General features: G+C 37.1%; 1 protein-coding gene across 2 annotated transcripts; it reads right to left on the bottom strand.

Moving 5' to 3' along the window:
* Positions 1-231: 231 nt before the first annotated feature.
* TWF1 (twinfilin actin binding protein 1) lies at positions 232-11524 on the bottom strand. 2 transcript variants are annotated; one of them, XM_027594417.1, is made up of 9 exons: positions 11388-11524; positions 9660-9737; positions 7185-7363; positions 6106-6201; positions 4865-4969; positions 3071-3196; positions 2672-2822; positions 2385-2506; positions 232-1118 (listed from the first exon to the last, which is right to left on the bottom strand). In XM_027594417.1, the coding sequence occupies exons 1-9, from the start codon at positions 11410-11412 to the stop codon at positions 948-950; spliced, it is 1053 nt and encodes a 350-aa protein (XP_027450218.1). In that variant the 5' UTR covers positions 11413-11524; the 3' UTR covers positions 232-947. The 2 variants fall into 2 exon arrangements, with proteins under 2 accessions (XP_027450218.1, XP_027450219.1); XM_027594418.1 differs by lacking the exon at positions 3071-3196.
* Positions 11525-27451: the final 15927 nt, after the last annotated feature.

Genomic DNA, 27451 nt, shown 5'->3' with positions numbered 1-27451 from the left:
ATTAAATGAGTATTTCCTCAAAAATAATAAAGAACACAATTTGCCTATTAATATATGGTTCTGGGATTCTGGAGAAAAATCAATCTTGATGTTTAAGATTTTTTTCAACACTGTTGACTTTAGTTTTGCTTTCTTTTTAATGATGTTAATTTAATATTCAATCTGAACATAGATATTTAGCCTCAAACTACTTAGAATGAAATGAGTTACTTCTTTAAAGCACTAGAAGGAGAATTTACTAAAGCTGTTTAATATGTCTTTCAACGTCATCAGAAATCCTGCAGTATAGAAAATATCTGGTACCTTTAAGGTTTCAGAATGAACTGATCTTCTGAAATTTTAATGCCATTTAAAAAAACCAAAAAAGTCAACTAGAAAAGACTGCTGCAATAAAGCACTGTTTCTAAAAGTTGCAGACATGATCCCATCATCTGAGAGCTAAGCCCTGCTTCTCAGAGTCAGCAACTTTTCACCTTTACCTAGGCACACTAAGTTCTAAGCTGAGAAAATAATCTAACCTGGTCCTTAACATATTCATTAAGTAGTATGAATATTTTAAGGTCTTTCTCCCTTCAAGAAAAAAACTTGATGTCTCACTAAAGAGTAGTAAGGAGTGTATCTTACTTTGAGACATTAGACTTTCTGGAATTGGCCCAACTGTATAAAATTTTAAGAAGTGTGTGAAAGTATGGAATCATTATTACTCTGTGAAAACAGTGTGACAAAATTAAACATCACTATGTCGAACCCTTTTCTAGCATTAACTCAAAAATAGAGATCATGAGTCTTCTATAACCTTAATTTTAAAAACACACAGAAGTGAAAAGTGCTATTTTTCAAAAAGTACAATTTTTTCCCTACTATGTATCAACATGGAATGATTTCAGTTCCTGTACTAAAAGCTGGACTTTTAAAAAAACTAGTATTGTAATGCTTAATATATGATTTTAATCAGCAGTGGCTTCACTTTCAGCTGGACCCCTAATAAGTCTTCGAATTCCTCTTTTTCCTGCAGGACCTTTTGGTTTTGCAAAACTTTGCTTATGTGCATGCTGCTTTGGGTGTACTTCTTCATAAAGGAAGTCTGCTGTCAACTCATCCCCGTTGTCTATCTCAATCTGTAAGAGATGGAATCAGTAAAGTGTGATCCTATATGAAAAAAACAACATTCAAAACCCAATACAAGCAAGGAGCCAGTTTTCAGGTGTGAATGCTCACAAATGAATACATAATACCCATTCCAGCAGGAGAGTATCAAGGACCATATGTAAATAGTTTCACTTTCACTTTTTTTTTTTTTTTGGAGGGGGGCGGTGGTGCATTGCCTGAATACATAATCAGCAATAATCATTTTCTATCTGGTTCCCTCTTTCTTCTCCTATTTAACTAATGCATAAGAAGCCACCACTATATTCTCAGGTTGTTCTGCTTTGGTACAATATACATATTCAAGAAACATTACTCACTGGCCCCCTGTTACCTGAGTCACTTGTAATCACTCTAGAACAGGGCCAAATTTAGCCCTAATTAAGACTGTTTTAGATTTTTAAAGGGTTATAAACATAAAATAATAAAACAAACAAGAATATGTTACAAAGACCATATGTGGCCTGGTGAAGCCTAGAATATTTACTAACAAGTCTTCTAATAAAAGAGTCAGCCAGTCCCTGCTATACCTTACAAACTTAAAAAGCTTGAAGGGTTCAGTACCTAGAGCACTGGTAGTTTTAGGGACCTGTGTTTTAATAAGTTGAAGGGCTCAAGAATAAACCACATCTTTCCCCGTGCCTCATTTGCATTTAAGAAAATAAATTTAATAAAATTGGTAGCTTAGCTCCCCAAATTCAAATGTTTATGCCCATTCCCTCCTTTCTTAACAACTAGATTCTCAACCATCCCATGATTCAGTTATAAATGGAGACTGTAGTTCCTTATTAATAGCAAGTGTTGAAACAATTCCAAGTATGTAGCTCTAGCAGCACTGTCCAACAGAACTTTCTGCAATATGGGAATGTTTTCTAAATTCTGCACTGTCCAATACAGACAGCTGCACCTAGCCACGAGTAGCTAATGAACACCTGAAATGTGTCTAGTATGATTAAGAAATGAATTTTAAATTTTTACTTAATTTTAATTTATATTTAAATTTAAATAGCCATATGTAGCTTATGGCTCATATGAAAGAGTAAAGATCTATTAAGGAGACTGGAGTAATGATAGGTCATCCTCAAGCACTCAGAGTAGAGGAGACCCTAAGGATTTATGTTGAGAACAAGAAAAAATACCTTCATTAATAAATCATAATACATCACAAACTACCTGGAAAAGACAATAAAGATCTAACAAAAACTGAAATTTTAAAATAAATAGATAGGTAATTTTACCTTTCTAATGACATCCATTTGTAGTTGTCTTTCTACAATTTCTAGCAGAGGGCTCTTGCAGCTAGAATACAGCATCCGTTCTCTTATACTGCATGTGTATCCAGGCATTGAATAAATAAAAACTGTAAGTTAAAATAATAAATACAATTAGCAATACATCAATTAAAGCAAATACTAAGCCTCACAGAACTATAACTAAGTCCTCTGGACAAGAAGTGAGAATACAGTGCTAAAAAAAAATCAATAAACCAACTGAAAATAACATGTTAAAACAAGGTATTATATACCTATGGACTCCAAATAGTCTCCTTCATGGGAATGTTTATACAGGAAGAAATGGTAACGTGCTGAATCCTTGGGAATCCTCTTTGGCAAATCTTTTAGTTCTGTATTTGTTGTGTTGGCCAAAATTATAATTTCATTTTTTATATCTATTTCCTGTCAATAAGAAATACATTCATTAAAACAGATACACAGCAATTTAAAATTTATAGTAAAAAAAACTAGGAGACAAGGGGAAACTTACACAGGTTTGACTTTTCACAAAGAACATATATTGTCTCGTAGTTTTAAGAAAATGAATAAAAAAATCAGGAGACAATTTTAAATCCATTAAAAATAAACCTTGTACACGCCATGAGCCACCAAAAACAGCAGCCAGTTCATAATTATCATATGTCTCTTACCAATTGCACATAGTTGAGCTGTCTGTTACTTAACTGTTCCAAAGCCTGAAAAGCTTCTCGAGAAATGGGAAATGCTACTCCTTGTAGTGTTTGATGCTTAGTGTCCACACCCACGTCAGTTTGTACCTAAGTATGACAGATTTAATTTACTGATGAAGTTTTAGCATTTAGCAGTGTCATACGGCAAAGAGAAGAAAACCCAATCTCTATCAAGTGTCATTCCACCCTTGCCCATTTTAATATAAGTAAAATTAACATTTAAAATACTATGAACTTAAAAAAAGCAAGTAATTTTTCACATTTGTTCATGTTCTGCTAGCATTCTACCAACATGCAGAGTGCATGACACATCTTTATGAAATGCTGGGAGTGAACATTTGAGTGAGTATGCAGTGTTAGTGGGGCTTTGGGGGGAGGTTGTTTATATGTTTGGTTTGGCACATTTGCAATGAACTTCGTAAGTTCTTTCAGGTGTCCTCAGATTACACCTTTAATTATAAAATTTTACTTGATAAAATTTATGAACAATGTGATATATATACAATATGTATCAAACTTTACTTTGTTCTGTTAGACATAAAATGCAACACAAACACCATGCATTGAATTGAAGGAGTACGAACAGTATACAAAGACACAACACAGCTCAACAAATTATACTACTGCAGAAGATCCAGACTTTGAGCTTTCATTACTAAGAACATGGGTGTGCAAATACTAGAAGAATACTTCAAGAAAGCTTTCGATGTACATGTTTTAAGACTTTTATACTCAAATGATAGCTAGTATAGGGTCTCATTTGCAGTGTTGCAACAGAAAGTCAAATAGAAATTTTACTTTTAAAAAAACGAATGGAGATTCTACAGCATAAATGATACTGGATAATGAAAACATCATAGAACATATGCAAATGCATACCCCAATACGATCCTCTGGGTTCTGATTGCAAGGAATAAAACAAACTATCAAACTCATAAAAAAAAAAATCACATAAAAATCTTTACTCAAATAACTTGAGTTAATATAAAGATAGATCCTTGCTCTCAGGTTAATATTAAATAATATTAACACTGTCCAGACTGATTCCTATTAGTTGGTTTCTCAGACTAGTGAATAGTGGTTTCTGTTACTTGTTCTTTCCTATAAAATCCCAGTAGAAATATAGTAACTATTCTAACTTGTAATTAGAACAGCTGCAGTAAACACATTAGAAATATGATAAACTATAATATGGATGAAATTTATTGACTCTAATATAACTGAGCTAAATAAGTACTCAAAACATCATCTCCCATATATACATATGTATCCAAGTAGTGTTCACAGAAGTTAATTTATAGAGCTTCTAGAAATACTAAATATCTTACAGCATTTACATTTTACTCTCTTTAGTCACAAACAAAATAATGTAATAAAACAATATAATGTAACAAAACAAACCTGCTTCGGCAACCTCATTAGATAGAATTCTTTGCCCAAAATGGGTAACACACATTTTTCCCATTCATCTAGTATTCAAAGTACAAAGTTAAAAAACGTTGTACTTCCAACAGGAAGATTTACTATTCTGTCACATACATTACAAATACAGGAGGAAGTTACTTATGAAATTAATACAAATTTTAATATTTACTTTTAACTTTTTTCCTGAAAATACAATGAGCACAGTCATGTCTCTAAACTACACAGAATGCAAGCTACCTAACTTATTCTCTAGTTTCTTCTACATCTATTAATTAAAAATATTGTTTCAAACACTTAAAATCTTGCAAGAGTATCAAAACTGTAATTTACCTCATTAATTTTAATCTGCCGTAATTCTTCCTCAGCTGCAGTCAATGGGGCAGGAGAAGATTGTGACACCAAGTATTTTTTATAACCATGTAATGATACATCTTCCTGTAAACACAAAAATGGATTGTTACTAGTTATTCCCTAGAAAACCTCCATGAAGTCACTTTAGGAAAAACAAAATTATTAATTTAACAGAAAACATTTTGATTGAAAAATAGTATCAAGAATTTTACTATTTCTTATTTTTCAAAAATCCTCTTTCAAAAAATTTTTCAAAAAATTTTAAGGGGGAGTATTTACTCTTCATTTCCTTAAGCTTCCCTAAAGTTTTCTAATTACTAAATGGGTATGAGTGTGGTGTGGTGATGTCAGTCACATGATGAACTTGGTCATGTTCAAGTCTACAGGATGATTATAATTAACTTACTGGGGAAGTCTGCCCCATAACTATACAATAATCAACACATTCAGATTCTGAATTCTCTATTATATTGATTTATACAATTTCTCTATAGTTTTTCATAGAAAATGATTGCAGCTCTTATTTAAAAGAATAAAATATTCCAAAGAGGTCTACTTTTTCATCAAAATTTTGTGATTTGAAAGAATGAGAATAGAAAGAATTGAGAAAACAGGCCACCTCACAATTAATGATGAACAAGCAAAATATTCCCATCCAGTCTTGTGGTCTATCCACTAGATAATATTACTGTTCAAAAAATATTTCATTTTTCTTTATGTGTATATATGTATAAATATATATCCTTACCATATAATTTTTATTACAAAGTAAATTCTTAATCATAATTTAACTAATTAAATGTATTAATCAACTATCCCAATCAATTATCAATCAATTTACCTACCTCAATGTTCCTGGTTTAAATAATATGCATAGTTACTGCTTCTACATGGCTATGAATGCCCAAAATATCTAAAAATTACCACCTCTTTCAAGTAGTCTCTCATTTTTCTGAGCCTGTTTCCCTGTCCTTAAAGTGAAAAGGCTGAACTAAATGAGGGGTTAAACTAGATAATCTCTAAGGTATTCCAACATATTTTGAAAGGGTAAGTACATGTTTTAGTTAACTTGCTTATCATATGAAATATAGTAATATTTTCTCTTATTCTTATGTTTACAGATTCATTAGTCTGATTTCATATCAATTACCCATTACCTAGGAGTCCTTATATTGGTTTAATTCCAACATGTGGAATCCAGATATATATAAGTTTTGTACCTTTACTGTTCCAAATACTTCATCTTTAATGTGGCCACCTCCAAATTCCTTTTTCAGAGTTGCTCTTGTTGCCGCATACAACATTTTTTGACGAACCTAGTAAGTTGTGAAAGTTTACTTAGCGGTTTATAGATGAAAACTATCATTACTAAAGAAAGTATTTTCTGAATGTATTAAAATCTTCAAGTACATTAAACATAAACTGTGATAAAGCTGAAGTCCAGGGGCTGTAATATGCTAAAGTATATGTGTACAAATAGCCATCATAACACTTCATCTATTAAGGTAGATTTCAATTTATAATATGTCATATTTTACAAAAATTGGGAAACTAAATTTTAAAAAATTACTCACTTTTCAAAGTATACAATGAGTTCAAGAATTTAAAAAAAACTACTTAAAATACTACTTTAAGATATGAGGAAGAAAACATCACTTGAAATAAAGTAACCTGGATACTGACATTTTACTCAGAGCAAATCGAGATCAGATGTTACTAATTAAGCTGTTTAAGAATCAAGTGTTTATGGCATACCTATGGCATATACCATTCTATGAGGAATACAAAGATGAAAACAACTACAATATAAACTATTATTAAAGAATCTAATAGCAACTGTTGAAAACTACTAAAGGTAACTGCCAACCAACAGAAATAGTTTTATAATACTGCATTGTCAAATCCAGTAATCTGAATCATTCTGCTAACTTTCCTAAAAGAAATACTTGTGTGTATGCCTATCATTTGAATGGTAGCTATTAAGAATATTTACTATAACATTCAATTAGGTCCCAGAATTATTCAAAGTATTATTTTCAGAGCATAGTCATTTATATATAATTGCCAAAGATATTTAAATTTAAAATCAGTAATAATTCTGTTGATTTCAAGGGCAAGACTCCTGAATCTAAGTACATTACTCCCGACTCTACATTACCAATATGAGGATTTTCTTCATGATCACTCCCTTCAATGGGAAATAACTATTGCTTCTTAACTTTCTCTTGGCCTAGGACTATTTCAGAAAACAAAAATTTCTAGCATTTAATGTTAAACAAGTTACAAAAAAATTACTTACATGAGAATGATCTGGAGACCAGGCAATGAATATCCATTCATACCCCTGGGCATTCTGAGAATCTAACCTGAATAATATGTAGCATGGTTGTTTGTCCTCCAGTAGGGGTAAAACAAAGGACTCATAATCCTTATCCCAGGAATCTGAAGGCTGACTACATGATCCAATCACAAGTTTCTCTATGAAGAACAATTTTTAAAAGACACATGAATTGTTTTAAATACCAAATGGTAATGAAGAAAAGAATAAACTAATACAGTCATCTCCATATCAAGAAATTACGCCTGGGTGGCTCAGTCAGTTAAGTGTCTGCCTTGGGTTCAAGTCATGATCCCAGGGTCCTGGGCATGGCATCAGGCTCCTTGCTCAGAGGGGAATCGGCTTCTCCCTCTGCCCCTCCCCCCCACTTGTTTTCTCTCTCTCAAATAAATAAAATCTTAAAAAAAAAAAGATATGAAGATTTTATGACTAGCATGGTTAAAATGTTATATTTAATAAACACAAGAAAATGGCGCCTGGGTGGCTCAGTCATTAAGCGTCTGCCTTCGGCTCAGGTCATGATCCCAGGGTCCTGGGATTGAGTCTCATGTCAGGCTCCCCGCTCAGCAGGGAGTCTGCTTCTCCCTCTGCCTCTGCCTGCCGCTCTGCCTACTTGTGCTCTATCTCTCTGTCAAATAAATAAAATCTTAAAAATAAATAAATAAAAATAAAAAACACAAGAAAAGAACATATGGTAAAATTTTATTCATATTAAAAATAAAAGTTGAGCTGGATGGTTGAAGAATGGGTGATTATGGTCTATTTTCCAAAATGTTTATGCTGTAAGTTGTCAACAAAATATGTATTAAATAAGTGTATTATTGTTCAAAGGTAGAATTTCTGAAACACTGAATTGTGCAACAAGACACATTAAAACCAGGTTTAGCACTTACTTGGCCATAATGCTACAAATAAAAAAACTTTCGTCCAGAAGCATAAATTGGTGCAGCCATTTGGCAGAATCAAGTAAAACTGTGAATATTCTCCTCATAGAAAATCTCTTACACATATGTTGACCGCACTGTATGAGAACAGTGGAAACTGCAAGTACCCTAAGTGTTTTATCAGTAAGAGAATGATCACATACTATGTGGCATAGTTATATGAATTCATATTTAAAAATAATGAGCTCTTTGTCAAAACTAATTACAAAAATAATGTTCACAGAAAAAAAGATACAGAATAAGACATCAGTTTACATGAACTTAAAAACTCAAAACAGCACTATAAGCTATCAAGGGATACATATAAAAACTGCAAAAATATAAAAACTCCTAATATAGTTGCTTCAGGAAGAGGAGGTCAGGAAGTGAAACTGTTTAAAGGGGAAGCCCTTATATCACAAAAATATTAAGTTTAAAAAAAGCTGAAGCAAATATGATAAAATATTAGCAGTCATTAAGGGGAGATCAAAGTATTTGTTATTTTATTTATTCCTTTTAACTTCCTTAAAAGTTTTCCTCAAAACAAAAAGTAAGATCAGAAAATGATGATTTAGGAAAGAGTGTCATTTTCCTTCTGTAGTGATCCTAGTTAGACAAACTTTTCCATTTTAGTCACTTAACCAGTCAGTTAGGAAGTGATGGCCTTTAAAATTTAGCTCAATATTCCTAAAATATGCTGCTTTACAGTATATGTTTATTCCTATCAAGTGTGGCAATATATATTTACAACTGCATATTTTTCAAACTACTCTGGTATTTTTAATATGTAAGTAGAAAATGTAAACCAAATTAAGTTTACTTCCAGTTTATAAAAGAACAAGTTATTTTTCCAAAGCAAAGTATTTCCAAGTATTTAAGAAATTAGACCAATGGAATATTTTAAGACATTCATTTGCAAGAATATTAATTGTCCAAATTCAAATATAGCCATATTAAAAGATTCTCCCACCCAATTTCCCTGCTACAGAATTATTTTGAAAGGATCAATTTACAGTTTGTTACATTCTTAGAACTTTGTCCCAAAACAAGAAAGGGGGAATCATTTCTTCAGCACAAATTACAATCAAGTGGAGAAAGTGGGAGTTTGAAATCCCCCTTTGTTTCTACTTCAAAACTAACTTTACTGAGTAACAATTCTCAAGTAATTTTTTGGGGGTGTTGGGAGAGAATCACCTGTTTACTGATTTCCATTCCAGAGATAGAAGCACTAACATTAGAAATGGGTTATGGTACAAAAACTGAGACAAAAAGTAAAAGAGGAAGATGTCACACCAAAAAAATATCTTTGTTTCCCTGACAGTCAACTACAGAATTCAGAGGGTAGGCAGCAGCCAATGGGACATGACCAAATGTACAGGATCCATGTTACCTAAAGGCAAGCTTTGAACTTGCTTCACATTAACAATTCCAATCACTAACCATGACTTAGAAATTTAAAAATTTAACACTCAATAATCTAAAGACAAACAATATTTAAAAATGTATAACTAACCATTTTCAATAGATATTTTTAGAAGTCTGTATTTTCCATTTCTTGCTCTGGCAAAGATATCTTTAACATCTTCACTTGCTGTGGAAAAAGATAGACAAGTAAACCCATTTTTATACTTATGTGTTAATACTTTCAAATGCTATTTAAATAAGGAGAAATGAATTGTAATAGAAGACAAAATCTTGAGTATGTAGCATCCCCTTACTATCAGTAATTTAAACTATAAAACTTAAAGGTATAACAAGGTGGATAGTGTACACAGCTAAGAAATATTAATATAGCTTAAAGTATATTACTACTAATTCTAATCTGTTTTAACTAGGTAATTCCAAAGCAGAAATAACACTGAGAGTGAAAATACTAAAATTAACCAAATCCAATAATGAACAAACTACGATTTTAAAAAACACCTCTATTGCTTGGTTGAAAATTGTCGGAAACCTTTCATTCTCTTCTAGTCCAATTTCAAAATTATAATAAAGATTCATTTCTGTATTTCCACATTAAAAACAACAGTAAATATCAGATATCCTATCCCGATTAAACAAAAAGTCAATAAAATGCATTCAAGCTTGTACTTCCGGTAATATTTTTCTAACTGGTATTTCTCAAAAAGCTAGAGTTAAGTTCACTAAGCAAATATATATTTAATAACCCTTCTGTTCCCATTAAAGCTTCAATTTCATTCCAATTTCATCCTTGGGTTGTATACTGAGAGCAAGAACCACTATTTAAGTAGTGATTGCTATAAGCCTCAAACATGAAAATCATTAATTACATATTTAAGTGTCTAACAAACTCGGACAAACAAAACTGCTTTTAGGTTTGAGAGTATTTTGCTTGTGTTTGTGTGCGCAGGGAGAGGTGTGGGGTGGTCAAAGACTCATACGAACAAAACACAAGTAAATGTTCATCTGGGAAAGATTCATTGTCTATTAACAGGAAGAGCGTGGGTTTATATTAGCACTCGTTAAGTAATCGCGAGTAACCCCGGGATATATTATTTGATTCTGATGAGGTGGGCGCTTCCAGACTGCCCATTTTCAAACCAGGAAATAATGGAGGTCAGATATAATTGCACACTGAGCTGCCTTCACGGTATGATCGAATACAGCCACAAAGACCAGAATTTTCAGTTCCCTGGGGAAGTACCCAAGAAAAAACCAAAACACTCCATACGCAGGATTTCTCAGAACGTAAATTCATGTTTCCATTTTGGAAGAAAATGCTGAAGAGTTTGGGAAGCACCTTTACTGGGAATGAAAAAGATTCCAGTATCTTTCGTTTTATAATCAAAATCTTGTAACAATCTGCTTCGCACTGTGAAAGGAAAATTCGCCCGTCTCTCTACAGCAAGAGGAGCCCCCCGTCGTCTCCACTGTTTCAGGTCTCCCCTACCGGATAAAAAGGGGGAAAGTTGGGCTATCGTCAGGGGCGGTGGAAGGCACGCCCCCTTCACCCAGGCCTCCTCGGACACGAATTTCCTCCGCTTCTGCGAATTTCGGGTCAGTGTGTAACGTGTCGGCTGCCGGGCCGGGCTGGGAGGGACGCAGGCCGGGAGCGCCCGGGGACCAGAACACTCGGAGAGGCGCAGGGGCCCGGCCTGCCCCGCGAGACCGGCTCCCTTCCTCCGGGCCCGACTCCAGCCCTGCTGGTCCCGCAGCCCGCCCGGCTCGGCCGGAGCCTCCCGGGAGCCCCTTCCCCGCGCGCCGCTTCGCGCGCCGTTACCTTGGATGCCGGTCTGATGGGACATGGCGGCGGCCGCGGGATCCCGGCTCCAGCGCTAAGTGCTGAGGGCGGCCCCGGCCGGCGCCTCCAGGAAGTGGCGGCTCCTCCGCCTGCCGCGGCGCGTCATCGGCCTGCGACCCGCGGCCGCCCCGCCCAGCTAGGCTAACCGTGTCCTCGCGCGCCGCTATCGCCTCCGCCCCCTCACCCGGTTCCCCCTACCGCTCCCTCCGCCACGCGCTCTTCGGAGGGCGGCAAATCCCCTTTCCCCAGGCGCTCTCCTCCATCTCTCGCCGGGGGTCGCTGCCCTGGCACTGGCCGCCGCTGCTCCGGTCCCACCACCGGAAAACCCCGCAGAGCCAGCTGGATGGCTTTGCCCTTTGGTGTCTGCCCCCCAGCGACCCTGCCGACACCGCCATTCGCTGGTTCAGCAAAAAGATGCTCAAAAATGTAAATGACCATTTTACTGAACATATATTTTCAATTTTAAAAAGATGTGCACAGTATCTTTCTTAGTTCACTCCTCTGGTAATCTATACAATGTGAAGGGTCACTCCCTGCCCCGTTTTTTAAAATGAGGATTAATGTATAGGTGATCTCCCATCAAAATCGCCCACACTTTTTTAAATTGAATTAATCTCACACTGTTAACTTTTCTTTTTTCAGTTGGGTACATTTAGAGACCAAGTTTTCCTTTCTCTTCATTCCAAAAGGAGACAGCCTTTAAAAGTGAGATTAGCTGACTTGAATACTCCTTTGTGGTCAATTTTATCACTGCAAACTACGATTGCCGCTCTGCTTTAGATTGGTCGTTAATTCTTGAATTAAATAATTATTCAGGATTCATTTGGATAAATGTAAAATAGCAGCAGATATTATTAAAAATTCTTTTCCATTTTCTGCTGTTAAGAACATGTATTTTCCTTCTCAAAGGTAATTTTAAAACTTTTTACTTTTCTATCACTCCCAGATTATAGTTCCTTAGGTAGAAAACTGGGTCTTTTGTTTTTAGGGCCTTGAACTGACAAATATACAAAATTACAAACTGCTTATCAACAAATACTTTCTTCAGCCAATAATATAAATGCAAATTAACAAAATCACTCTTCAAATACAATGTATTTTCAACTAGTCATTAACTATCAGGCTTGCAATTATGTTTCTCTGCCAGGATCACAGCAAAGAAGGTTGCTATGTTTTGTTCCTTGTTATCTAAACTTTTTTTTCTCAAACAAATCCTCATATTACACTTGATCTTAGCCAAAAGGCCGAGAAGCGATAAACAGATCCTCACATTATGGAATAAGCAAAATTTAGTCTGAGTTTTGTAACTTGTTTGGATTTAAGAAATGTAGGGAGAGTTTCATTCTAACCAAATTCTTCCTGACACAATTTCCAATTTTGATTGCTTTGTTGAGCAGAGAGAAAATTGCAGAGTTCATCTTCAATTTTTTGACTGATTCACATCTTGGTGACTAGGGAAAATTGCCTAAGAAGTTGGCATTGCTTAAAAGTACTGATAAGAAAAAAATAATTGTCCCATGTTCATGCTTAGAAAAGACCATAGTATGATCAGCTCTAAAGAATACGAAAGTCCAGTTGAGTTGGATAGGACCACCCTGGAAGGCACCAGAAAGTGCTTATTTTCTGGCAGTACAGTAGTTTGACTACTGCAAGGGCCTCAGTGCATTGTTTTCAAAGCTACAAAGACCTTGGGTGCATTGTTTTCAAAACAGCAGAGTTCCTCTGAGCAAAACCGAGAATCTGAGAAGGGAAGATATTTGCTAAGCTATAAAAAGCATGGCCGAAATGATCATTTTTACTGCCCATCAGTGTTTCCACATATAGTTAAATAATTTCCTCTATTTGATTAGTTTTATGTATGTGCAAAGAAAATGGATCTTTAATGCTTTCATAGGATGTTTTATGAAAATATTTCTGGGCCATATTGACTATACACTTAAATATCACTAATTTATTATGTATGATGTTTATTTCAGATTGGGTTAAAGTTTGGCATTATACTAACTTTGGAGAAATAGTATATTGAATATATACAGTGCTAACTACTGCATATATTTTACCTACCTAGGCAAACAGATTGTAGTAGAAATCTTGTTCCTTTGGTTAATCTCTCTTGCTTACATCTTTAATTTGATCACAGTCATGACTTCTTGCCTTAACTTTTTTAAAAATTGTGATCAAATACATATAACATAAACTTATCATCTTAACCATCTTTAAATGTGCAGTTCAGTAGTGTTAAATACATTCACCTTGTGCAACCCATCACCAGGACTCTTTATTTTACAAAATTGACTCTGTGTCCATTAAAAAACTCCCTCTTCCAGCACAGCCCCCAGGCCCTGACAAGCAACATTCTACTTTTTGTCTTTATGATTTTGACTACTCTTAGTACCACATGTAAGTAGAATCATACAGTATTTTTCTTTTTGTGACTGGCTTATTTCACTTAGCATAATGTTCTCAAGATCTGTCCATGTTGTAGCATGTGCAATTTCCTTCCTTTTTAAGGATGGATAATATTTCATTGTATGTATATACTTACCATATTTTGTTTATCCATTCATCTATCAGTGGGCATCTATCTGCGTTGCTTCTACTTTCTGGCTATAATGAATAATACTGCTATGAATGTGGGTGTACAAAAATCTATTTGAGTTCCTGGTTTCCTTCTTTGGGGCATATACAGAAGTGGAATTGCTAGATTATGTGAATTCTATTTTAGTATTTGTGAGGAAATTCCATACCATTTCCCCTAATGGTTGCACCACTTTACTTTCCCACCAACAGTGCACAAGGGTTCCGGTTTCTCCACATCCTTGGCAACAATTGTTATTTTCTGTTTTTGCTTGTTTTCACAGAGGTCTTCTTAATGGATGAGGTGGTATCTCATTGTGGGTTTGATTTACATTTCCATGATTAGTGATATTGAGCATCTTTTCATATATTTGTTGGCCATTTGTGTATCTTCTTTGGAGAAATGTCTAGTCAAGTTCTTTGCCCATTTTAAAATTAGGTTGTTTGTCATGGAGTTGTAGGAGTACTTTATATATTCTAGATATTGACCCCTTATCAGATATATGATCTGAAAACATTTTCTCCCATTCTGTAGGTTTCTCTTTTTTTGTGAGATTTTATTTATTTATTCATGAGAGACAGAGAGAGAGAGAGGCAGAGGGAGAAGCAGGCTCCCTGTGGAGCAGGGAGTCCGACAATGTGGGACTCAATCCCAAGACCCTGGGATCACGACCTGAGCTGAAGGCAGACGCTTAACAGGCTGAGCCATCCGGATGCCCCCCATTCTGTAGGTTTCTCCTTCATTCTGTTGACTGTGTCCTTTGATGCACAGAAGTTTTAAATTTTGATGTAGTCTATTACATCTTTTTTTAAAAATTTTTGTTGTTTCTCCCTTTAACTTTAGAATATCCTTGCTAATCTTCTAGCTTTTCTTCCCTAAGCTTTTACTGTCATATATACATCATCTGCACTTTCTATATACACTTTCTCACCTCTCACTCCTTAAATCCATGGTTTCAGTGTCAGTGCCTGGGGGATACTGTAAATTTTTTAGGGAAACACAATAGTGTTTGATGTCTTTCTGATAACACACAAAATATTAGCTTGAGATAGTTCAGTTTTAACATTAGATAGCTCTACATTCCCTTCCATAATGTCATATCTTTGAAAAGCTGGATTTTCAGTAGTTGCTGTGATAAAAGGCAACTAAGGGTTGAAAATCAATGAGGAACAGGAAATGACAGTGGCTGGTGTCAATCTAATTCCAAAGTTTACGAAGTTGTATAATGTGTATTAGGTGCATGCATCCCATTAGCAATTGTGATTATTTAAAACTAAAATCAGGGGCACCTGGGTGGCTCAGTTAGTTAAGTGTCTGCCTTTGGCTCAGGTGATGATCCTGAGGTCCTGGGATGGAGCCCCATGTAGGGCTCCCCACTCAGTGGGAAGTCTGCTTCTCCCTCTCCCTCTGCCCTTCCCCCTCACTCTCTCTCTCTCTCTCCCTCAAATAAATAAATAAAATCTTTAAGAAAAGAAACTAAGATCAAGTATTTTTTTCTTTTAATTTTTATGTATTATTTTCTCAAATAGCTACTAAGTTGCTAGTATGTAAATACTGAATAAATTGTTTGGGATTAAATACTTAATAAACTGTTCAGTGTTTCTTTTGACCTAGGAACACTAGAAAAAAATTAGTGAGATACAAAAGGCCCCATAAACTAGGAAAGTTTGGGAACTTCTGCCTTACAACCTTTGCATGTGGCTTTATTCATATCACTTTATTGAAACTATTTTCTTGAATGTGACCAGTGTTGTCCTTCTTAATAACAAAATCAATTATATTTATTCTCAGATGTTTTATTAGCTTCCTGTGGTTGTTGTAACAAATTAGCACAAACTGGATAGCTTCAAACAACAGAAATGTATTCCTTCTCCGTTCTGGAACCCAGAATCCAAAACCAAGGTATTGGCATAGCTGCCAACCCTCTGGAGGCTTTAGAGAAGTATCTTTCCTTATCTCTTCCAACTTCTGGTAGCTGTTGGAACTCCTTGACTTGCGGCCGTATCATTCCAATCTCTGCCTCTTATGGACTCACCAAGTCTCCATAACTGCCCAAGCTAATTCCTTAAAATCAGTCTCTCTCTCTCTCTCTCTCTCCACACACATTCCATTGGTTCTGTTTCTCTGGAGAATCCTGACTAATGCCCTTTAACTGCTTCTCTGTGTTCTTTACCTCACTTCATTAACATATGTAAAAAATGAAGTCCTTAAGTCTTTAGCAAACTAGCCTTCCTCTAGAAGTCAGTGTCTCTCTATATGATATCACCACTTAAAAACAGGCCCTTCTGATCTGCCACACAACTGCCTCCAGACCTGGGAGGACTTGCTTATATTAACCACATTTCTAGTGTCAGATGTAAAAGTAACATAGATGATGATTGAAATGCTTGATTTTAGAACCATGAGGCTCAACTGCTATATTCAATCTATACTCAGTAAATAACTCTTCCCAATTACTTAGCAGAATTCAATGAAGCCTTAAAAAGAGTAGGCAGCTAATGTTCCATAAAACAAATTATTTCATGTACCCAGTTCTCTCACTTATGCCTATTTCAAATCTCCCAATTCAATTCCCTTTCTTTCTTTCTTTCTTTCTTTCTTTTTCTTTCTTTCTTTCTTTCTTTCTTTCTTTCTTTTCTTTCTTTCTTTCTTTCTTTCTTTCTTTCTTTCTTTCTTTCTTTCTTTCTTTCTTTCTTCTTTTTCTTTCTGTTTCTTTTTTTCTTTCTCTCTTTCTTTCTAAATCTTATAGATTCAACTGGTTTTGCTTCTGAAGGCAAAACCATCCTTTAGGTTTCCTTCTTTGTGTCTTGTTGCTCTACTCTTCTTACCTTACCTTGTATTATTTTCTCTTTTGGCCCCACATTGAGAAATCCATACTCAATTGTCAAGTTCATTTCTTGAAATCTTTTTCTAACTGGCCAGTCCCCTGCATGCTGACCCTTAAAGCCTCCCCAGCACCTACAGAAATATGGTCCAAGTGATGTGGAGAACAAAGACAAAAGAAAAAAAAAACTTCCTTACAACTTATAGCCCATTGACAAGAACTTAAGAGAGGCAGAGTGACCTTCCTCAAGGAGTTTTAGCTACCTCGATGTTAATACTTTGCTAGAGGCAAGGGTAACCTTAGCTTGACATTAGCTGGAGCCCCACAATCCTGTAAAAAAATTCCCTTGGAAAATTCCTGTATCTCTACCTCTCCAAAATATATGTTAGCAATCATCCTCCAGGCATATGGCCCACCAATATACATCTGAAGGATATCATGACTAAGGTTTTACTAGACAGTAGTAAATGACCTTTTCCCAACAACAGCTAGCTCCTCAAGGTCCTGGAAATCTACCTCCCAACTTGAAAGCATATAATCAGCCACTTCTTATAACCCCGGTACACCTTTTTCTCCCTACAGGTCCTATCCCTGTGCTTTAAAAAAGCCACCCTTTTTGTTTGTTTTTTTTTTAAGATTTTATTTATTTATTGAGAGAGAGAGAGAGAATGGTAGAGAGCATGAGAGAGAGGAAGGTCAGAGGGAGAAGCAGACCCCCTGCTGAGCAGGGAGCCCAATGCGGGACTCGATCCCGGGACTCCAGGATCATGACCTGAGCCGAAGGCAGTCGCTTAACCAACTGAGCCACCCAGGCGCCCCAAGCCACCCTTTTTGTACTGAAGACGTCTTAAGAATTCTTTCTTGACTGTGTTTGTTCATGAACCCCAACATTTCACATCATAAACTCCTCAGCTTGGCACCCAAGACTCTGCAATGTCTTTCCCAATTGTGCCCCGTGCTTCAATCAAACTGACACATCACTCCTAAAAATGACACTAATATTGTCTTTATCATATTGTTTTCCTAATGTGGAAGACAAATCCTCACTCTCCTAGCTATATCCCCAGGTCTTTTTCTGCTATCTCTGCTTTTCAATATTGAGGCCATCCTTTGGAGCCATAGCAACTTCCATGAAGTCTTTCCTCAATCTCAATCTCAATTATATATGAAATCTTGTTTCTTCAAATGCCTTTAGCATTTTGTGTGTCTATGTTAGCACCCCTCTTACTCTTTCCTGTGGTCACAGATGTACATAAACTTATCCCAGTCTTCATATCAGACTGTGTAGTCCTTGATATCGGGGCCTTTTTCTTCCTTCTTTTTGCATCTCATATGCATGTAGTACTTATTCATTCATTTGTTCATTCCATATATTAAGTGTTCTGGAATTGGGGGTATAATCATGATCAGAGTACTCCAAAAATATTTCTGGAATTTAAAAAGGCTTGATGATTTTTGTTTTGCACATGGGAATTGATGTTGTGAAGTCACTTATCCTCTGTGAAACTAGGAAATGAGAGTGCTGAACGGTTTTTCAAGAATGCTTTTTTAAGTTATCAAGTTGTATGATTCTTTGGTCATTAAAATGATTATATATTCACTCAGTAAAGCTACTGTTTGGGAACATTTCTGATTTGTTTATGCAATTAAACTGAGTTTCTTTTGAAAAATCTGCATTGTAAGATTTTTCTTAAAAAAAAAACCTTATGGTAATTATGTTTTTAGAAGTGACTGCTCAAACAGTTATTGAAATTACATCCTCTAACCCTTACCTCTTTCTTTAAGAATAAGCTGATTTAATAGTGGCACCTTACTGTTGGCCCTACCAACTTAGGTATTATTATTTCCTATTATTTATATGTGTGGATCTATTGCTGAATGAAATATTATCAGGTTTTATTTTTTAACTCTCAGAGATTTGGAAATTGAGGCATAGAGAGGGAAAATCAGCAAGTTTCAAGGCTAGGACAAGTGTTTGTAAGAGACAGAAACCATTTGAAGACAATGTATGCAAATAACAGGATTTATTATAAGGGTACAGGAGAAACTCACAAATCTCAAGGGCCTGGCTTCATCTGTGCTTCCTTCTTTCTCTCTCCTTCTCCGAATGGGATCTTTCTACTTGTACAGTGTAATGGCAGAATGTGGCCACCCTACACTTCCCAAATTGACAGTCACAATTCTAGCCATGTGCAGAGATTCAATAATTGTTTGTAAGTCCAAGTTCCAAATTCCTAGAAGAGCATGTGATTTATCCTGCTGGCTCATGTGTCAAATCATCCTTGATGGAACTGGCTGGTTCACCCAGTACACACACTGCCCCATCAATGAAAGGCAATTACCACTGGAGAGGAGATGGATCTTAGGGTTGGAAAACAGGCTTAGAATTCCTACTTTTTTACAATTTGGTAGAACTGGTTCTTAGAACCTAAGTTGTAAGTCACTAACTCTAACATAGAAAAAGGGCAGTTAAATAACATAAATGAATGAAGCTGACAGATGGGGATGGTGGCACCTAGAAAGAGCACAGGTTCCATCTAAAGGGAGCTGCTACTACTCAACTCTAGTTTATAGATGCTCCTTGGGAATTTGGGCTCAGGGTAAACCTTCTGATATTCAAATGAACTCAGAATTGGGATTTTATGAAAATCTCTATATAAATTGATGAAAGTGAACCATTTCATTTTACTTTGTGAGAGCTATACTATTTGCTTTAGGCTTTCCTAAAGAAGAAACCCTATTATAGGAGAAAAAAAAAACACTTAGAAGCTATATGACCATGAACTAAATTTTTTAACCTTTCTGGGCCTTGATATTTTTCTCTCTCTCTTTTTAAAGATTTTATTTATTTATTTGCAGAGAGAGAGAGCACAAGCAGGGGGAGCTGCAGGCAGAGGGAGAAGTAGGTTCCCTGTCAAGCAAGGAGCACGACAGGGGCTCAATCCCAGGACCCTGGGATCATGACCTGAGCCAAGGCAGATGCTTAACTGATGAACCACCCAGGCATCCCTGGGCCTTAATTTTCTCTTATGCCAATACCAGTGTCTCATGTTTGTCATGGAAATCAGGTGAGATATGATTTTATAAAGCTTTTAACATGTATTAGGTGTTCAGTGTATGTTAGGCTTCATATCTGCTAGTTAGAATTAAGTCCAAAATAATACAGTGTGTTCAAAATAGTATGTCATTAAAAACAGAGCAAAGAAAGTTAGACTGAATTTCCAAACATCAATAGCAATGATCTAAGGTTGGTTTCTTTTTTTTTTTTTAAGATTTTGTTGATTTATTTAACAGAGAGACACACAGCAAGAGAGCGAACACAAGCAGGGGGAGTGGGAGAGGGAGAAGCAGGCTTCCCACTGAGCAGAGAACCCGATGTGGGGCTCGATCCCAAGACCCTGGGATCATGACCTGAGCCAAAGGCAGACGATTAACAACTGAGCTACCCAGGTGCCCCTAAGGTTGGTTTCTTGTATAGGTTCATAAAACTACAATGTCACTGTTAATGGCTATGTCTTATTTAACATTTTCTTCAAGTTGTAAAGCATCAAATAAGAAAAATAACTCTTGGTCATAAAAAAATAAATATCAAGCATTAAGCAATTTTTATATGAATGTAATTATAATCCCCAGCAATCTGTAATAAATACCTGGCAAGGTTGCTAAGATCTTTAAAACAATAGAATGTATCACAGAAGATTCTTTTATTTCAGGCTCTGTGGCGTTTGAATGAGTCACTGAAGAAAGAGAACAAAGAGTTTCGGTTAAAGATCAGTTCAAGCAAATAATATCTCTTTATTACTCTCTCCTGAGTGAAATCTGGGCTGAAGTCATCTTAATAAGTGATGTGCATTTTTGCCCTTGCTTCAGCTTTTGCACAGCAAAAGAAACAGTCAACAAAACCAAAAGACAACCAACAGAATGGGAGATATTTGCAAATGACATGTCAGATAAAGGGCAGGTATCCAAAATCTATAAAGAACTTATTAAACTCAACACCCAAAGAACAAATAATCCAATCAAGAAATGGGCAGAAGACATGAACAGACATTTTTCCAAAGAAGACATCCAAATGGCCAACAGACACATGAAAAAGTGCTCAACATCACTCAGCATCAGGGAAATCCAAATCAAAACCTCAATGAAATACCACCTCACACCAGTCAGAATGGCTAAAATTAACAAGTCAGGAAACGACAGATGTTGGCAGGGATGCGGAGAAAGGGGAACCTTCCTACACTGTTGGTGGGAATGCAAGCTGGTGCAGCCATTCTGGAAAACAGTATGGAGGTTCCTCAAACAGTTGAAAATAGAGCTACCATACGACCCAGCAATTGCACTTCTGGGTATTTACCCCAAAGATACAAATGTAGGAATCCGAAGGGGTACATGTACCACTTGTACATACATCTTGAACCTCATTGTCGTGATCTCTAAAGGTCTTCATGTGGGTAGGATGGTTAAATGGCTAATGAGGATATTTGCAAACCACTTTGAAAATAGAGTATTCTCTCTCTTTCCTTATTTCTCTGTCTTTTCTAGTGATGCTAATCAACACTTACTTTCTCCTCTAACATTTAAATAGCATGTATAGAAAAGTCTCCCTAATACTGAGTCTATGATGGGGTGCAACCTTCTTTGTCTTTTAAGTATCTTTGTGGTCACAAGAGGGACAACTCTAGCATTTCTATATTAGAGGAATTTAGGACTAGAATCTGCATCTGATTGGAAAGCAGTGTGAAAGGGACTATGAAGCTGAGCTTACAGAGCAAGGGGTCTTGCACTTGTGTGCGTGTGTGTGTGTGTGTGTGTAATAAATTTGAGAAAATCATTCATATCCAATAATTTGGGGGGGTTCAGCTGGAGCTAAGCAAGATTATGAAAGAGTTAAAATCCCTTCATCCTCATCCTAAACTACCCTTTGGAGATGCCTGTAAACCTTAGTCACATGGTTGAAATCCAAAATAGATTAACCTTTTGCTAAGTACTAACAAAGACTTCAGATGACAGCTTCAGGGACACCTGGGTGGCTCAGGTCATGATTCCAGGGTCCTGGGATCGAGTCCCGCATCGGGCTCCCTGCTTGGCGGGCAGCCTGCTTCTCCCTCTCCCTCTGCCTGCCGCTCCCCCCCACTAGTGTTCTCTATCTCTCTGTGTGTCAAAAAAAAAAAAAAAAAGATGACAGCTTCAATGTATGTATTCTGTTTTTTAGGGGTAGGCTAGATTAGTGTGGTGACTTTATTTAGGGATTGCCAATAAAGGAGTTAACTCATATATTTTAGATGTTAATGATGGGAACAGTAGTACAATAAATCCCAGAAAAGGGATGGTTCAAAAGTCATTAAAATAATTATATTGGATCATATATATTTATAATATTTTAATAAAACTTCTGGTGAGATGGACAGACACCACACAATATTCTTATTTCTTAACCAGAAAACAGATTTTATTTGCTGTGACAAGTTGCCCAGATAAAAGTTTGCATTTCTACCTCCCTTTCAGCTAGATGTGGCCATGTGATTAAGTTCTAGTCAATGAGATGGAAAAGCTCTTGGGTGAGTCTTCTGAAAGGCTCCTTAAACCAGGCTAAAGAGTGGCTGAGGACCCTCCTGTTTCCTGATAGGATGAAGATATGATGGCTGGCGTTCCAGCTGCTGTCCTGGACCTCACACAGCCTTGATAATAAAAGTCACCGGATAGTGGAAAAGAGAAATGAAAGGAACCTTGGTCCGTGTTGACTGTGACATGACATACCTACCTCCAGACTTTCTTTGCATTCAAGAAAAATAACTTCCATCCTATTTAAGCCACTATTATTTCAAGTCTCTGCTACTAACAGCCAAATATATTTCATAAGAGAGACATTTCACTCCCCAAAACCATTATGTATAAATACTTATTACACAGCTCTTTAGTTTATAGAGAGAGAGCTTGGATAGCAGGCTTGTAAATTGAGAGATGTTGTGTCCACCAAATTCATTTGTTTCTTGAATTTTGGATAGCAATTACGGAGAATTTGGACACAGGTAGGTTTAAAGGTGAAATGGCAACTAGTTGATATTGTACATTCCCTGTGTGTAACAAGATAGACAGTGGCAAGTTCACATTTTAATACCAATAATGTGCACCCTGGATTTATTATAGTAAGTGGAAAGTAAAGATACACCAGTGAGAGAAATGGCAAATTCTTGCTTTTGTGCCTCTCAGTTATTAGGTTGGCAAAGGTGTCACGAGTTACTCAGATCCTTCCATGTACTTTTCATTCCTACCTCCCAGTCTTTCACTCACCCTTGCACTTGGCACTTCTGATCAATCTTATTAAACCAGTTGACTTTGATCCTATGACTACACTGGCCTCTCTCATTAAGAAAAAGTTGAGTCTGTCACTACGGATCCCAGATCCAGTTCCATTTGGCTTCAGTATAGAATTCCTCTGCTTGGAGTCCCCTGACAGACTCAGAGGGTCCATCCCAGTTGCCCTGATAGTAATACCCTTACCAGCCTTCCGATGATGGCGGGGACTGTTTCATTCAGGTTTTCTGAACTGGTTTCCCTTCTTAACATTCATATCCTGATCCTTTTCTCTCTCTTTTTTTTTTCTTTTCTCTGAAATAGCATCACAGCTTATGTCTTCACACTCTAGCCCTGTGGTGTGGCCAGCCCACATGGGTCTCATCGTCCCATTTCCCTTGTCAGGGTTAATTTCACTTCTGATTAAAGAAGCTCATTCCAAGGCCCTTATTCGTTAGCTATTGTTTCTTCCTGAACCATTATTTCACGGAAGGATAGCACAAGCCCAGTTCAATCACAGGTCCCTTTCCCTGGCTATAGACTTGGTAAACTCCCGTCGACTTTAACTTTGATTCTGTTTGTTTTTAAGGATTGTCTTTCCTCCCTCCCTCTCTCTTTCCCTTCCTTTCTTTCTTCCTCCCACCACCATGGTCAGTGCCCTGATATTTTCCTTGTAACTATGGCTCATTAACAGTAAAGTGGAGCAGAGGGGAGAGATCCCCAGTGGATTCTCAGGTATATTCTTTTTGCTGCAGCACATCTCAGATGTTTATAATGGAGCTGGAGTGAGTGTTGGAAAGGACACAGATCTTTCTGTTCTACAGCTCAAGTCTGGAGTCAAAATACATTTGAGGTAATGGGTAATGAGAAAAATACAGCTCAAAATAAGGCAAATTACACTTTTTAAGAATTTAAAGTCTGCCTGTGTGTATGGGAGGCTGTATTTCCCAGAGGGAAAAGCTCCAGGTTTTAATCTCCCTCATGACTGCCACCCTGTGTGATGCTGAATGCAAGACGGTAAAAGGGGAAAGAAAAATGGTAGCAGGGGGGTCATCTTAGAGTAACCCTATTAGCCCACTGCTTCCTTATCTCCACTGGGTTGTCTCTTTCTATTCTCCTCACTGCTGTCCTTCTAACATTAGAGTTGTTCTGTGATTTTTCTCTGGTGTCTCCGGATGGTGTCTCACTCCAGCCTGCTGGTGTTCGGACCCTTGGCTCTGGGCGGCACCTTTTCTGCCTCCTACCACAGCTCACTTGTCCAGGCTCTCACTCGTTCAGAACACTTGCCAGGTAACTGGAAGCCAATCTGGGAAACTAATTCACAGCAAGGTGTTCATGCATGGACTCATCAAATATTTATCGAGTCCCTCCGCTCCTGGGCTTGGTGTGAATGACAGACCAAGGCCGTTTGGCGGCATTATCGCCTTGCGCTTTGGGCTTAAAACAGTTCTGGATTTGAATCTTGCCCTGTCACTTGCTGGATATCATCCTGGAAACATTTACTTCACCCTTCTGGAAATCTCAGTTTCCTCATCTGTGAAATGGGGACAATAATAATGCAGCAGTTTGGGGGGTTTTAACGATAATGATATACAGTGGCTAGCTCCTAGAAGATGTTAAATTAACAGTGACTATTATATTATTGGTCACCCTTTCCATAGATCATTTATGGTCACCTTTAATGCTTCAACTTTGGGTGAATTGCCAGTGCCTGACCGAGGAATCGTTTTAAGTCTAATGACTGGGGGTGTGGGACATTTAGGGAGTCAGGGAAGTCCTTGTCTTTTCTGACACTAGAATACCCAAGTATCGGCTGTCTGAGGAAGACAAGCAGAGCGGTTTGCTGAAGACACGAGAGAGGTATTCTGAGGATACACAGAGGTACGTTTTCAAATCAGGCGGCCTGGTTATAAAATGCCAGGGAACAGCAACAGCAGACCATGAGGCAAAAAGTAGGTCACTTGTTTGGAGTCAAGGTGTTAGGTAGCATACAAGGGGAAGAGCCCAGAGCCATAAATAGTAACGGGCTGTGAAAATGGCCGCAGCAGCCGTAAAGCAAAGGGCTGCCTTCCCGCACACGCTGGCCGGCTAGCACTGCTGGTCAGGCACCTATCTGTCTGCCACCCTTGTACACAGGCAGAACGATGCCGTCAGCCTTCGGTGGCAGCATCTTGAACATTGAAGACAATGATAAATCAAGAGACGCATAACCGGTTATGTCCAAGGGCAGGAGGGCTGCTCAAGAGAAAGTGGGAATACAGCTGTCCATTGATTTTGTCTGTCACTGGAATGTGTTGCTGTGCCTTTCAAATGTTTATGGCTCCGGATTTTAATGTATCAAATTTCAGCAAGCCTACATGAAACATCTGCTTGTTTGCAGAGTCTTGTGCACTGAAGAGACATTCTGCTATTATAGGATGTTTGGGTGTCATAAGAATTTTTTGATATACTGATTTTGTGTGCAAGTCATAAAGGATTGTGAGCCCAAGGGCTGGGGCTCCCACTTCAGATGCATTTGAGCAGTTGTCTGGGTTGGTCAATTGGGGGGAAGGAGAGGTAGACAGAACGCTGTTGGCCTGAGAGGGACAGGAGCCCATGGTGTTGGCTCTGCTCCATCACGCTCCGTGTCCCCCCCTCCTCTCCACTCCACACTTCCTTCCCTTTATTGATACTCACCTCCTGCCCGCTATCCTTACCAGCCTAAAACTCGGGAGAGATGGTTGAGATAAAAGAGCAGCAGAGAGCAGGGGTTTTGGTAAACCCTGGATTTGGAAACTAGGTGCAAAGAGAGCAAAGACAGCCATCAGATGCCAGTGTTTCACTTCAGGATCTGATTTAAGCAGAATCTGCCAAATTTCTTAGGCCTCTGAAATTAACTGCACTATGACTATCACCTTTTAAAAAATAACTTTTCCATCATGGGCTAAATATTCTTTAAAGTGCTATATTAATATTATCAAAGTTACTGAAAATAAACTACCTGAGACCCAAACTATGATGTGATGCTAGCATTATTTCCTCCAACATCTGATACAGATTAGTTTTATGCAAAATGGTATAATTAAAATTTCACATAACCTAAAGTCCGTGATGAGCTTAGAACAAATCAAAGTTATTTGGAAAGCAGGAGCTATGAAATAACACAGAAATATCCTAGCTGCTCTAGCGCTTTCAGCCGTCGAGGAACATACTGGATTCTGTATCATTTGAGTAGATAAAGGGCCTTTCAAAAGCCCACATTTAAATGAATATAAATACTGGTTCTAATGTGCTCCTTTATAATAAGAATAAATGATGTGTTTGAAGAAAAATTCATATGGTTTTCAACTGTAAGGAAAAACAATTTGGTCAGAAAATGTGCCTTCATCTACTCTTAGAAAAGTAATCTTCCCAGATCTCCATCAAAGGCATTGACCTCATCTGAAAAGATAACAAACTGGTTAGGGAATACATTCCTGTTAGTAAGAGTTATGTGTTTAAGATGTAATGACTAAATACAAAAACTCCCCTTGGGAGAAGAATGAGGATGTCAGGAGATACTCCTCTTATATGATGGCGAAGAATGCGAACATTTATTTATTTCCATTTGGTGTCTTGACTTGACAAAAGAAAAATTTGAATTTATGGCTTTAAATGGCTGGAATACTGGAATGAGCTTAGGATTTTTATAAATTTAGACAACATCTAAGAAATGCTTCCACTACTACTGAAAGCAGGGAAAACTATTTAAATATTTTAGAGTCGACTGACAAGGAACTACATCATTCTTTTGACTTTTTTTTGAAAAGCATCTTTTATTTTTCAGACTATAAATTATGTTAATGTGTGGGCACAATTATCATAGAGTATTTCCGAAGGGACACTCTTCTTTGAAGGGACACAGTTGTTCACATTGGTTGATTCCACTCGGTGGCAATGCAGAATAAATAAAAATAGACCTTTTTTTCCCTAAGCTCAGGCTCAGACTGTGAATTATTTTTTTTATTCTCCACTAGCATAAAATTTACTTATATCAGCTATATTAATGAAAGCATAAGAACTTTATTCTTCAGAGAGATTAGTTTCATGAACTAAATTTAGAGCCACTTAGTTTATCTCATGAGTGATGGTGCTATTTTGAAAAACAGGGATGCAAGGAAACTTTTGTCCACTTTTGACTTATCTTACTTGAAAATGTGTATTTAGTGGTAGAATAGGTAGATGCTTGCGCTTAGTTAGTAGCCTGAAAATATAGGGATGAAGGTTTCTCTTTTCAAGGATGCCTCTCAGATGAGTTTGTAGAATCTTAAGTGCACCTTCACGGTGTTACTGGGGGGAAAAAAGGATGTGGTGGTTTTTTCCCTACAT

Source organism: Zalophus californianus, chromosome 9 (assembly GCF_009762305.2).
Source record: "Zalophus californianus isolate mZalCal1 chromosome 9, mZalCal1.pri.v2, whole genome shotgun sequence".
In the NCBI taxonomy this organism is placed as follows: Eukaryota; Metazoa; Chordata; class Mammalia; order Carnivora; family Otariidae; genus Zalophus; species Zalophus californianus.
This window is presented reverse-complemented; position numbering and strand designations above follow the sequence as displayed.